The sequence below is a fragment of the Halichoeres trimaculatus genome, unplaced genomic scaffold, assembly GCF_033239565.1.
Source record: "Halichoeres trimaculatus isolate MK-OKI-2021-1 unplaced genomic scaffold, fHalTri1.1 fHalTri1_scaffold_9, whole genome shotgun sequence".
NCBI classification, from domain to species: Eukaryota; Metazoa; Chordata; class Actinopteri; order Labriformes; family Labridae; genus Halichoeres; species Halichoeres trimaculatus.
The window spans coordinates 19,690,338-19,703,495 of NW_027437188.1; the positions used below are offsets into that span (position 1 = coordinate 19,690,338).

The 13,158-nt window shown below is 41.3% G+C and overlaps 1 protein-coding gene across 1 annotated transcript in view; it reads right to left on the reverse strand.

The window, feature by feature from the left end:
- clpb (ClpB family mitochondrial disaggregase) overlaps positions 1 to 13,158 on the reverse strand; it is a 37,457-nt gene that overhangs the window by 17,827 nt on the left and 6,472 nt on the right. The window contains exons 4-5 of the mRNA XM_074679013.1: positions 4,511 to 4,614; positions 2,956 to 3,084 (exon numbers count right to left, since the gene is read on the reverse strand). Coding sequence (XP_074535114.1) covers positions 2,956 to 3,084; positions 4,511 to 4,614 — 233 coding nt within the window. The remainder of the gene's footprint in view (positions 1 to 2,955; positions 3,085 to 4,510; positions 4,615 to 13,158) is intronic.

Here is a 13,158-nt window from a genome sequence, read left to right on the forward strand (position 1 = left end):
ACACACACACACACACACAGGATCCCTTCATTAGGAGTGCTTTAGTTATGCCTATTAGGAGACCCCTCCTCTTTCCTATTTCCTCCTCCCTCTTTCACTGCAGCTGCTGGGAGAGAGCCCCTGCTGCTCTTTGTGGCTGTGTGTGTGTGTGTGTGTGTGTGTGTCCTTGCTTTTTTGTGATGTGTGTGCCTGTCTTTGCCTGTGAGCATGTGTGTGTCTCCTCTGGCCTGTTACCACCTACAGAGCTGCCCATTACTAACCGCCCCTGGCTGAGGGCCTGATATGGAGCCTGGAGAGGAAGCGGGGAGCCTCTGCAGGTAATGTGAGGGACTGTGAGCCGAGGAGAGGCCCGAGGGTGGGCCTGAAGACTGTGATGGATGGAGACCTGAGTGGAGGGCTGGCTGAGGCCAAAAGAGCAAAACCCACGGCTAGTAAAGTTACATGGATGGATACGAACACAAGGGAAATAACAAGGTGTTGGACACACAAAACTCTGTACAGAAGCACACTGATGATACACATACATGAAGGGAGGGACACACACACACACAGAAATCCACATGATGTCCTCAAGCTGTGCCAGATTATATGACTTTTTGTGAAGAAGATTGATAAAGAAGACATGCATGATAGAAAAAAATAGCCTACAGGCCTTGGTTTTATGCACACATGGACAAATATGTGTCTGTGGTTGACGGCGTGTGATGTCATGACTGTGATTGGCTGTGATAGTGGCGCCAACCCAGCAACGGCCCAGTCGGGCGAGCAGATGCCCAGTGCGTCTTTAATCAGATTGTCTTAAAACAAATGTCTCTGCTTTGTGAAATTTCTTACCTTTTTAATTCAAAAATGCGTCTGCAGAACATTTGATCGAGTTAAGAGGAGTGATTTGTTTAAGTGTACAGGGCGCTCACAGATTCAGGGGTGAGACAGGAGATGCGGGCAGACCGAGCTTTGGATGCACCATCCATCATAAACATAAACAAGACATTAATATCAGCCTTTGTATGTGTGTGTTTAAGTGTGTACATGAGTGTGTGTTATGTTGTTGCTTTGGGTGTTTGATTTAAAAATGGAGTGTTTTCAGATTAAAATTGGATCAGTCTAAAAAGCAGCGACCTCAGATGACCGGGTTATGACTCAAAGAGGAGCGCTTCAACTGGGATGGACTAAAAAGACAAAAGCCTCGATGAATATATGAATACTTAAATGAATAAATGGAGGCTTGAGTGCACAAAAACAGACATGCTCTCACACACACACACAGACACTCACAAAGGCACACACATCCTGTGATCGCAGAGTTACCCCAGGGGCACGTTCTGTGGGGAGGTCACAGTTCAACTAGGCCTGGACTGGTTAAGAGCTGCTCGCCTGGAAACTGAGGGGGCCCTTCTGCCCCGAGGGTCCCAGAGTGTGTGTGAGTGAGTGTATGTGTGTGGAGCTGAGTCAACGACAGGTGCGAGTGTAACTGGGGTGAATTCAAAGGGGGGTTGAACAAGTGATCAATTTCAAATGAGCTCTGTAATACTGTTTATATTACTCGAGGGTGGGAGCGTTAAGATGAAGATACATGGCGGCTTTCTAACGCCGAGGGAGAGGACGCTGCCTCCAGCTCTGATGGAAAGATGAAAACCATTAGGTCTGAAAAGCCAAGACGACGGTGAGTGTCTAACGTGCTGTGATGAAACTAACGGCATGTAATTCTAAACAAAACAGGTTTCCAAGCATCATATCTTTACAATTCTCAGGTATGAGCCTCGAAGAAAACAAAAATGTACATCTTTAAAAGCAAAACTGACGTGAATCTGAAACAAGATGGGCAAGTATACATTAAAAGGGAAAGTTCTAAAAATTAAGGATACACTGGTCTAAAAATTTTGGCCGATACCAATATCCGGTATTAAGATTGCTGCTGTGGCCGATAACCTATATTTACTGATATCGATATTGGTAAAAAAAAAAAAAAAAAAAAAAAAAAGACAACAATCTGAGATTGTCAAATTGTAAAAATACTAAAAATCATGCAAACCGAATTTTCAATATCTCCCTTTGTTTTCTAACCCGTTTTCCTTGTCCACTCTTCTTAGGTAGTTTTGGTGTTTACATAGTCATAGAAAAAAATATTATTTGGGTCTTGAAAAATCATTCAAGATACTCAGAAAATGGCCGGCAGCTTATAAGTAAATCTTGGCCCACTTTTACACATCAGCCGATTCCGATATGTTAAAAAAATGACCAATATCGGCCAATTCTGATATTGATATTGATACCGATATATCATGCATCCCCAATGAAAATCTTTTATCTAAAATGCCAAAAAACAAATCTTTACAGCAAAACAATGTGATATAATTTATGACTTAACCGTTCTTGTGAACATTTTTTGAGAGAAATTTCAGACACACAAAGACAATTTGAGCTTCTTTGGTTCAACATTTGGAAACTGTTGTCTAAATATCTCAAAGATATTTTGTTAAGTTGCTGGTGGACAAACAGCTGAGACTGAGGTTGACAACTTCCATCAAGGCAGGAGCCCTAAAAAAAAATCTTCTTCACCTCTTTCTTTCATTCTTACAAATGGAGCTCCTCTGTGAAATAAAATCAGAGGAGGAACATGAACCTAATGGATTGCACTTATCCAGTGCTATGGTCTCCAAACCACTTAAAGTGATTTTCACTACAGGTCAGCATTCACCCTTTCTCACCAACACTCACACGCTCTTTAGCAAAGGCTACTCATTAGAATCTCATCTTATCACAATCATGAGAATGTATCATAGCTGGGTCTCCTGGTGTTATTTTTGAGGAGCAGAGTTTAGCCCAAGAGCACTTCTTCTACCAAGCACTACAGCTGAGTGTGTGAAACTGACCCTTTTTTCATTTTTCAGTGTTTGTACAAGAATCCCCTCGCACCATCGGGGTGTAAATCAAGAGTTGAGGGATGAGACGTACCAGCCTCCAGAAGCATGCGGACTGTGCGTGGGTCATCAGCAAGCGTGGCGTAGTGAAGCGCTGTGCAGCCACGGAAACCGGCCCTGCTGCTGAGCCTGCTGCTGAACTCATCCTCTCTGGATACAAGGACTGTGAGGAGGGAAAGAGGGAAAGAGGGCAGGGGGTAGTGAGATGAGAAAGATTAAAACATAAAATCAATCCTCATGGGAAAATGTTCAGATTTTACGATATTTGAAAACTATCTGGTATGAAAAAATGAAGAATAAAGCATTTTTAGCAGATGCAACTATCTCCTCTGTTTGATCCTTTATGTTGATCTTTCTCTGGAGCAGACAGCAAAAAAAAAAAGATGTCTGACCACCCAGAGCATTTCTATTCGTAGGCTGTGTGTGCTATTGAGAAACTATTCCTTATTATCAAATCCATTTCCAGAGTGTTACGACTTCTGTACGTTTTTTTATGACAGAACATCAGACTACAACGTTGTTCCTCCTGTTTCTAGCTTCAGAGCTTCATTTTCAGAGCTTTAAGCCCAACGATCAGACACAATAGGAATAACGTTGGTATTGTTTAAGGGTCTTTTTTGCTTTCCTCCTCGCTGATAATCGACACAGTCTATCATTCTCTCCTTACTTATCTTTCTCATAAGAGCACTCATCTTGTGCCACTCTTCCATCATCCATTTTTATTTTTCCACCTCCTTCCTCTCCTCCTCCCTACCCATCAATTCCTTTCATCACTCGCACCCTCTTCCTCCCTCCCTGCTCCCTCTATCCCAATAACTTTGTCTCATCCATTTCCCGACTTCCTTTCCCTCCCTCATCATCCCACCCATTTCCTCCAATCCCTCCCTCTCTCCATCATCCCTTGCAACATCCAAATCTTCCTCCTTCTCCTCCATCTTTAACTTCTCCTGTATTCCATCTATTGCTTCACTTTCTCTGGGTCTTGCTTCCTCTCGCTGCCTCCCTCCTTTTTCTCCCTTCCTTCATCAGTCTTTCCTCTATCCATCCCACTCTTTTTCTGGCAGTGTCTCTCTGCAGTGAGTGTGTGTGTGTGTGTGTGATAGAAAAAAGAGAGACAGGGCGGGATAATCATAGCTAACCCAATAAAGCGTCGCACAGGCCCCCCTAGCCCATCCATCAGTGTGCGTCTGGGAAACACTTCCCCACGCTACGCCGGCCCCACGTGGACCCAAACCTGACAGCCATATAAATGTCTGCAATATACATATCCCATATAAATATGTCGGCAGAAACCCAACACACACTGAAGGGGGGGTGGGTGTGTGTGTGTGTGTGTGTGACTGTGCTATCTTATGTTTCTGTTTGTGTGTGCAGCTCTTAAGAAAAACAAATAAAACACAGACTTATTGTCACAGAACATGGAAAATAAATAACACAGAAGAAATGAAACATGTACATATATGCAAATTGTTATGCAAATTATAACGTCTCACAATATTTGGTTCAACACTCAGGATTCATACGTGTAATATAGTAACACATGATATTTTCACACTCAGGCTCATTGTGTGTATGCTTTTTTCACTCACCTTCCAAAGAGTGGATGCCTTTCTCCCGCGAGGTGTCGTAAACGTTGTTGAAGTGATCTCCAGCATTTGGGTCAGCACCAGCTTCTATCAGAACCTTCACCACACTGAAAGAGACCACAGGGCACACAGCTAAGTACATATGAATACACGTGTAGTAACATATATCACACATATATGCACATGCTCACAACTTTGTGCTGTACGAGTAAATAAGCAGGTTTATGAGTCAGCTACATGGATAAAATCTACGACCACAGCATGCTCAAGTGAAAATACTGTACCACATATAAGAAGTTGTATAGTTTAATGACTTCGTGCGGCATTCTGCAGAACGCTTAGGAGGGGTGAGTCCAGCACAAGGCGTATAGGGATGGGAATTGATAAGATTTTGTCAATACTGATGCCCTTATCGATTCTGCTTATTGATCTGATTCTTTATCAATTCCTGTTGTGAATTTTCTTGGAACAAAAAGTAGCTTTACAGCTTTTCTGTGTCAACAACATTTAATTGAGTTTATACTGTAAGTGAATAAAATGTAATTGGTCCCTGAGTCTGGATATTTCTGGGCATAATTAAACAGACACGCGTAAAAATTGCACACAATGTGACATTGATGTACTGTGTTGTAATATATTAATAATTCAAGTAGGCCATCTAGTGTCTCAAAGTGGTTATAACAATGGTTTAAGTTGTTTGGAAGCTTCCCGTAGTTATGAAGTCAGCCATGAGCCTTTCAACAGTTAGCTTTTGACATTTTTTAGAGAGAGTTGATGTGATATGTTTCTGTGATGCTAACTGCTAGCATATCAATGCAGTTTTCCATATACGTTAGCATCAGGCTTGCGCTGTTTTGTTATTTTTGGTAAATAAGGTGATTTATACCATTTCAAATGTACTGAATATGGATCTCCTAAGAGAGAGTAATGTACATTTCTTTCAGAAGTCAGTTCTTCAGTAAAACTTCAAGCTGAAAATCCTGAATCAGAGTTTTCTTTGGAAACATTATCTAACTGCTAAGCCAAGATAGCTGTAGCAGGCTAGTCCACGTAAGGTCTGGCGGCTCCGGCACAATCTAAAGAATTGATAAGGGAATCGTTAAGCACAAAGGCTAACGATATCAATGGATTGAAACATTTATTATCAATTCTCAACAGGAATCGTTTTTTGATTCCCATCCCTAAAGGGGTAACATCCAGTTAGTAAAAATGAAGCCTATGCAGAAGTGCTAAAAGTTGATGTTCATTGAGAATCCACTTGAGGTTGGCTGCAGAAAGACCAGAAGTCACGTACACACCCAGCAAAATAACGGACTTGTACAGCTTTAAAAAGCATATTTACAGCCTATATTTGCAAAAACGGTTTGGGTCCAAAACGCTGATGTCACTATCGGCTCACACTGTACAGTGAGTGATTTTCTTTTTCTAAATCTGCGGTTAAGAAGTTATTAGGATCGTCTGATTGTCCAATCAGAAAGGAAACTCACAGCCAGGGTCATTGCAAATGTGGCTGCGTCCACAGATTGGCTTCATTTAACAGTTTCAGGAACAGACAGATGACATTGTGGGAGTTACTTCCATGTTTTATTCAGTCTATAGTCCAGCACTGAATGTGCTCCTGTGTTTAACCAGCACATTACAAAGTGAGTGATGTCATCCAAACTTAACAGCAACCTTTAATAAAACACTTTCCTCTTGACGTGCAAATTCTAGTATCAAACCCCTCACCCCCCTTTCACCTGATTCACCTCCATCCCAACATCCCCACATTGATTTCTTTCAATAGACCCTCTCTTGTCTTTTCTACTAAAACACACACTTGTCTTCCTCCTAACATGGATGTATCTACACATGGAAGGGGCGAAGGTCGGCCCTGTTTCCGGCGCTGCTGGAGGGAAAAGGGGGTCTGTGTGTGTGTGTGTTTTTGTGTGTTCCTGCAGCCCTTCATTGGAGCGTACAGCCTTATAGAACAAACACAAGAACCTCGGCAACACCACTCACTGTGACCCAACGGACATTCCAGGTACCGTCTCTGTGTCTACAGAGCACACTTTACATTTGCCACCATGAACGTGAGCGTTGGCTTTGACATTGAGACACAGACGTGATCACACACACTGAGATGCTTGTCAGCCGGCCTGTGCTGCTTCAGAGCGAGGGAGATGGCCGACATGTGAACCCTGCCAGAAGTCTATAGGCTGTCAGGAAACCTGGGACTGTGAGTAGCAGCGGGGACGGTCCAGCTCTGCAGCTTCATACTTCAGAGTCATGAATTCAAGAATCTTTTACAGATGAGTGAGCACTGCCTTTTTTAGGGCAACTATGGTTGGCAAAGTTAACAGACTGTGAAAAACATGCCCCTTTGGGTTTAGACATCAAGCAGCCCAAATGTCCGACTGTCTTTATTTCTCACACTGAGCCACACACAGCCTCAGTGTTAAATTCAACAACGAACAATCCCCAATTTTGAGATATTAGATCTTCATGTTCGAGAAGCTGGATCTGAAAAATATTTGTCCCTTTTTTAGAGAAACTGCCGGATGTCAAATGGTTGTTAGGCAGTGAGCAGAGTCTGATCAGCTAGGGGTCAAGAATCATAGCACAGGAAAGATTCTCCTTCATGCTGCTTACACAAAAGGAAATGCAGACTAAGCACCGGTTTCTCCTTCATCCCCGTTAACAAAATTAAAACCAGATCAGATTTTGCTCGTTTGTGTCATGGCCACAGAACATATGTGTTCCTGTGGGAGAGCGGGGCTGAGAACGGCCTGACCAGGTCTTTGTGTCTGACCTTGCTGAGGGGGCATAAAGGACTATGGGGGGGTCTCCTTTTGTTACTGTATCCCTGTGGCAGGGGGGCCGTGACCCACACAGGGCTCTCTTCTCACCCTTGCAAGCACTTTTACAAACACATGGGTCCATCCTGCGAGACACATACAGACACACACAAACCCAAACTGAAGATGGTCACACGAGGCTGGGCAGGACTGTGTGAAGAAATGTGGCGGTCTGAAAAGGGTTAATGGCATCAGAAAAAGGTAAACAAGGAGGGATAAAGAGAGGAAGAGTTCAGAGAGGAAGAGGGGAGGGAGGGGGAATGGATGAAAAGAGGGAAGTGCAGCTAAAAAGATGAAAGAGGGGCAGATTTAATTACACAGGATAGTGCTAAAACTAATGAGCTCTTGGAAACAGTTTATAGTTTTACTAATCAACTGATGATCAAGTGGCTAACTTTATTTGGGACATTTAGGAGGAGAGTTGCAGCACTAATTTGAGGCCAAAGTGAAGGCATGCAGAGGTTAATTAGGTTAAACTCCCATTTTGAAAGACTAGGCCAAAAGCTAAAATTACACACTTCCTAATGCAATCCTGAAAGAATTAAAAAACCTTTACCTGAAAATTGCAACATTATTTTACTTTCATAGCTTAACTAGGCTAAATGTGTTTCAGAGACTCACTGACTCCTCATTTTTGACTTTTGTATGTTTTATCACATAAAATGCTGGAACTTCCTCTCAACCACAAGCTCAAAGAAGTGGAGAGAATTTGAACGAAAGAATCTGATTGGTTAAAAGCAGACAATCACAATCACATCAACAATGCTGGAGACTGTGTGGACATGGTGACACCAATTGCTCCCACATCTTTTTGGAAGTGTCCAAAAATTCAGTCATTTCAGGTTTATGTTTGTGCTACTCTAGAAAAGATTTTAGGTGATGGGTTACCTTATGATGTGAAGCTCCTGCACTTTGGTTTGATATGTGTGAAAAATCATGTTTTGCAAAAAGACGTGTAACTCTGTGATATTCTGCTCATAGCATCTAGAACAGGGGTGGTCAACCAGTCAGAGACCAAGAGCCACAAAAATGACCGTGATACAACAGAGAGCCACGTCACGCACGTGGTCTCACTTCCTCTCACACATAAACAAAATGTCATAAAATAAAAAGCAATACATCCCTAATTTTTAAAGCGAGATTTATTGTGTTTGTGTGTTTCAATCCATACTAGAGAAGAGAAACTGAAACTTAAGTATCAATCTGTACACCCAAATATTGGTCAACACTGAACCCAACATTGGCATCAGTATATCAATATTTTAGATTGATCAGCACACCACTAATCCTAACTATTTATACATATATATTCTTATGAATGGATCGAAGAGCCGCACGCTGAAAGGCAAAGAGACACATGTGGCTCCCGAGCCACAGGTTGGCCACCCCTGCTCTAGAGAATGTATAACAAGGAGATGGTTTAAACCTGAGCTCCCCAGCCTGGATGGATGGATGGAAATAGTGACAGGAATATATAAAAATAAAAAAGTGACTTTTTCTGAGACTTAAGGCTTATATACACTACAGGATAGTAAGGCTGATTTTTGTCCCGGTCTCCACCTTACGAGCAACGCCAGCAAAGGCATGATTGTCAGATGCTGCAAATGACACTGTATGTGATTTTCCTGTGGTGTGGGGTGTGTTTAAAGTGATATTGTCCAGTCGGGGCCGCTTGGGAGGCCTCATTAATAGATCGTAGATAGATTAATATTTTTGCCTAAAAATCCTGTAGTGTGTGATGAACTCTGAGAGGAGCTGGGCAGGTACAGTGTGTGATGTCAAGTGTACCGGAGCAAAGCCAACAGAGGCGCGAAATGACTCAGCTTACTGACGTAAGAAATGTATCTGTAATACTTGTGAAGTCTTTACTCACCACCAACTCGCACAGTTATTCATACAGCCCATATCCCTGCCGTCTCAACAACTTTTCCATGATCGTTTTTCCTTTTTTTGTGTTTTTTCCCCACCGAAATTTAGGAACAGCCATCATTGCTTTTTCCCGTTCGTCAGTCGTATTTTTTTACACCGTAGTCACATTTTACTACGCAAGATTTGGAATATTGAGCATGAAGAAGCTGAAACTCTGCTTAAGAATCGGTTAGTGTGTGGTTTGTGCACGCCACACACTATAAGATCAGTTGAGAGAGATCTTGTGTGATCTGTCTTTTGTTATCATCAAGTGTGTGGTCTCTAAATGTGTGTAGGTTTGAAGAATCCTATAATGTGTACTAGCCTATAAAGGAGCCAAGAAGTGGGAAAGATGGATGAATTTTGTCTCAAAAGGGAAGGATGCCATCTTTTTGTGACTATATTGAACTTTACTGCACTCTAATTGGAAACCTTTTTCTTCAAACTTGATGTTTCACCTCTTGTTTTTGTGATTGTTCTGTTTTTCTACATAAATGTAAAAAAGTATCAAAAAGAAATACTAGAACTTTAAGAGTTTATCTCTTCATTTGCATGAATTCTCTTTTTGGCAATTACTCACTGGGAATTTAAGATTAAAACCATGATTTTAAAAAGACTGTACTTTTTTTAAGTTACATTAATGTAGTTAAAATTTGTGAGCATGACTCTCACAGCCAAAGTTTGCTGATCTAACTCACTAAAACACTGAAATGGTATCAGTCAGTTTGTGGTTTTGACCTTCCAGCTCATGCCAGCAGGTGATTGGTGTTACTGCACGGTGGTGTTGGTTTCCCATCTTTGCCCTGGAGGGGACAGGAAACAGACACTTCCGTCTCTCCGTGCTTTAATAGACACCTGAGCTGAACTGACCATTCATGTCTCTGACCACCTGGCCCCAGAGGCTGGACCTCACTTGACCTCATCTCATCTGGTGCACACCTGGGGTCAGATAGATGCCATGAAGGGGGGCTCTACGCTCATTTCTAGTTCAGCTGATTAATCTGAGGGGCAAAATGTGATACCAATGACCCCAAAAATATTTTACAATTTACTGCAAAATGTTAAAATAATTAAAAATGGAATCCCAAATGAGGAGACCAATAGGGCTGCTCAAACTGTCAAGTTTATATTACATTGTCAATGCTCAGGTTTTTACTTTCTTACTTAGTGCATTTTGCTGTAACCTTTGAAATGTACATTTTGGCGGCGTACAGTTCTTGAAAAATTCCACGACAACCCATACAGGGTATGTGCTAAAATCCTGAGGTTGATTTCAATACCTTTTTAAGACTTTTTCGCAACTTTCAGTTGTTGTTGGCATCCACTTTTTAACAGTTGTAGTTTACATTTTTACAAAAATGATGTAAGCTAAGGAGGAATGAAGCTTGAAAGAACAAATGAAACTAAAGGCAGGTTTATCGACACTCCCACAACAAGAAACAGCAGTTATTCAAGGCCAACTTGCTGAAGAAAATGAGAAATTATTTAATCATTTTTAAAACTGAGGACATGTGCCAGAGATTGTGTGATTTGCTTTAATGTTGTATTTAATTTCTCTCTATGAAACTAGAAAAGACATTATTTATAGCTGGTGTTTATACCGCTCACAATCCTTATTGTTGTATTTTATTGTAACTAGAGTCTTTATGTATTTTTTTTATTTTATTCTTTTTTCTTTTTGTATTTTTCTACTGACTCCATCGATTTCTGCTGTTAACACAACAATGTTCCAGTTTGGGAATAATAAAGTAACTCTATTCTTTTCAATTCTATTTTATTTTAGAACTTAATCGGCTGAATGTTTAACTTCCCAATCAGGGGACAGTTGCAAGGAGGAAAATAAATATTCATGGATATTTTTTGGGTCAAAGCTTCAATACCTATGAAACTTAATACCTCATATAACCACAATTAAGACGTTTTAATACCTTTAAGGCCCTTAATTTTCCCAAAATAGATTTATCAACTTTTAATACTTTTTAAGACCCTGCGGACACCCTGCCATAATTATAGCTCTAATGTGTCATAGTACCTCGTGAATGTTTGTTTTTTAATCAGTCTCAATATGTCGCAATGTTATTTGAGTGAACGAAGAAAAGACCATGTCAGAAATAATGATTAACTAAAAATAGCAACTGCTAATTCAAGCTACCTCACGTCCCAGTCTTGTTTAAATGTGTCTTTTCGTGATGACGTTTCATCAAGAGCTCTTTCTGGTGATTTTTCAACAGATCTGATCCTGATACCAAACCCACTCTCTAACTCTCACTGCTCATCTAAACTAACCCCCTCTCTTTACCCAGATGAGCCACCCTCGTTTTGTCGCTCTTCCTCCCATCGTGTCGCTGGGCCGACAGGTTGGAACGGTCAACAGGCGTTTCACTCGGCTGAGCGCTCATTGTGCACGTGAATGCGGAGAGGGAGGGAAGGAGCGATGGTAAGAGAGATGGAGATGGGCATTGTGAGTTAAAGAGTGCAAACACTGGGCCAGGCCCTGCGCCTCCCTGATTTAGCCCCACATCAAAGCTAAGCAAACACACACCCCCAGAGTCTCATCCGTAATTCTTTCACACAGCCCTTTGCTACACCCTTGATTCCCTCACACAGCCGCACCTCGACCCCTGAGCACAACAGAGACTGGACACTTCACCTTCAAACTGCTTCCTCTGAAATTTTACTGAGGTTCAAACTCATAGTTTTCTCTCCTGTAACAGAAAACATAAACATGCGTGCTGACACTCCAGCTACAGGCTACAGCTCCACCGTGAGTGATGCTCTCTGTGTTTTCACTTATCGCTGCAAATAAAGTTGTGTCTGACTGAGTAATAGGCAGTTGGCTTCTAAGATATTTGGTAAACTCCCCATGTCTGTGTGTGTGTATTCACACATGCTTCTATGCTTTGGTGTGTGTGTGGGTATGAGTGTCTGTGTGTGACTGATGTGTGTGAACTGATGTTCTGTCTTCCCTGCAGCAGTGACGGCTCACTGGGGGGTTAGAGATGGGATTAAACACAGAGGAGTGTCACTGCCTCGCTGAGTTATAGCACTCATAACACACACACACACACACACACACACACACACACACACACACACACACACACACACACACACACACGCACACACACACTCACACACACACACACACACACACACACAAGCAGTGCAAAGGCACAGACACACAGAACCAAATTTATATCCAGAAACACAACAAATACATAAATATGTTGGAATGATCACTCAGCTCGTGTCATCCAGAAACGAAAAGGCGCTCAAACATCACACTGAGTCAAATCTGGTGTTTGTGTTTGTCTCTGAAGAAGAGTCTCAGACCAGACAGTCAGCACAGTAAAACTAATAACCTTTTCATTCATGATTAATCTTTCTATTTCCCAAGATCACTGGTTGATTATTGTTAATAAAATGAAACAGAATTGCACCCCCTCCATTTATTTATTTGTGTATCTATTTATTAGTTGATTTACCCAATATAATGAATTTCTTTAATTTAATTTTATAAGCACTACATTATTCTCTCTGAAAATTTGTTACAGACACAGTGAAATGTATAAATGACTGGAAAGTTGCCTAAGTAAAATAAAATAAAAACTTTATTCAATTACTTCTTCAAAAATTGTCATTTTCTGCCTTCCAATGTGGTTCACTGCCTGAAAGCTTCAATAAGGCCATAATATCACTTATACCGAAAAAAAGATTAAGATCTAAAAGACCTAACTAACTGTAGACCAATCAGCTTAATAACTTCTTTCACCTGTAATACTTTGCTTTACATTTGATTTCAAAAGATGCACCAGACTTCAGTGAAGGTGAGTTGACCCAATTTGATGATTTATTATTTGTGTTTGAGTAAGTTTTGGGGTAAGTGTGCACCCTGGCCCACACATA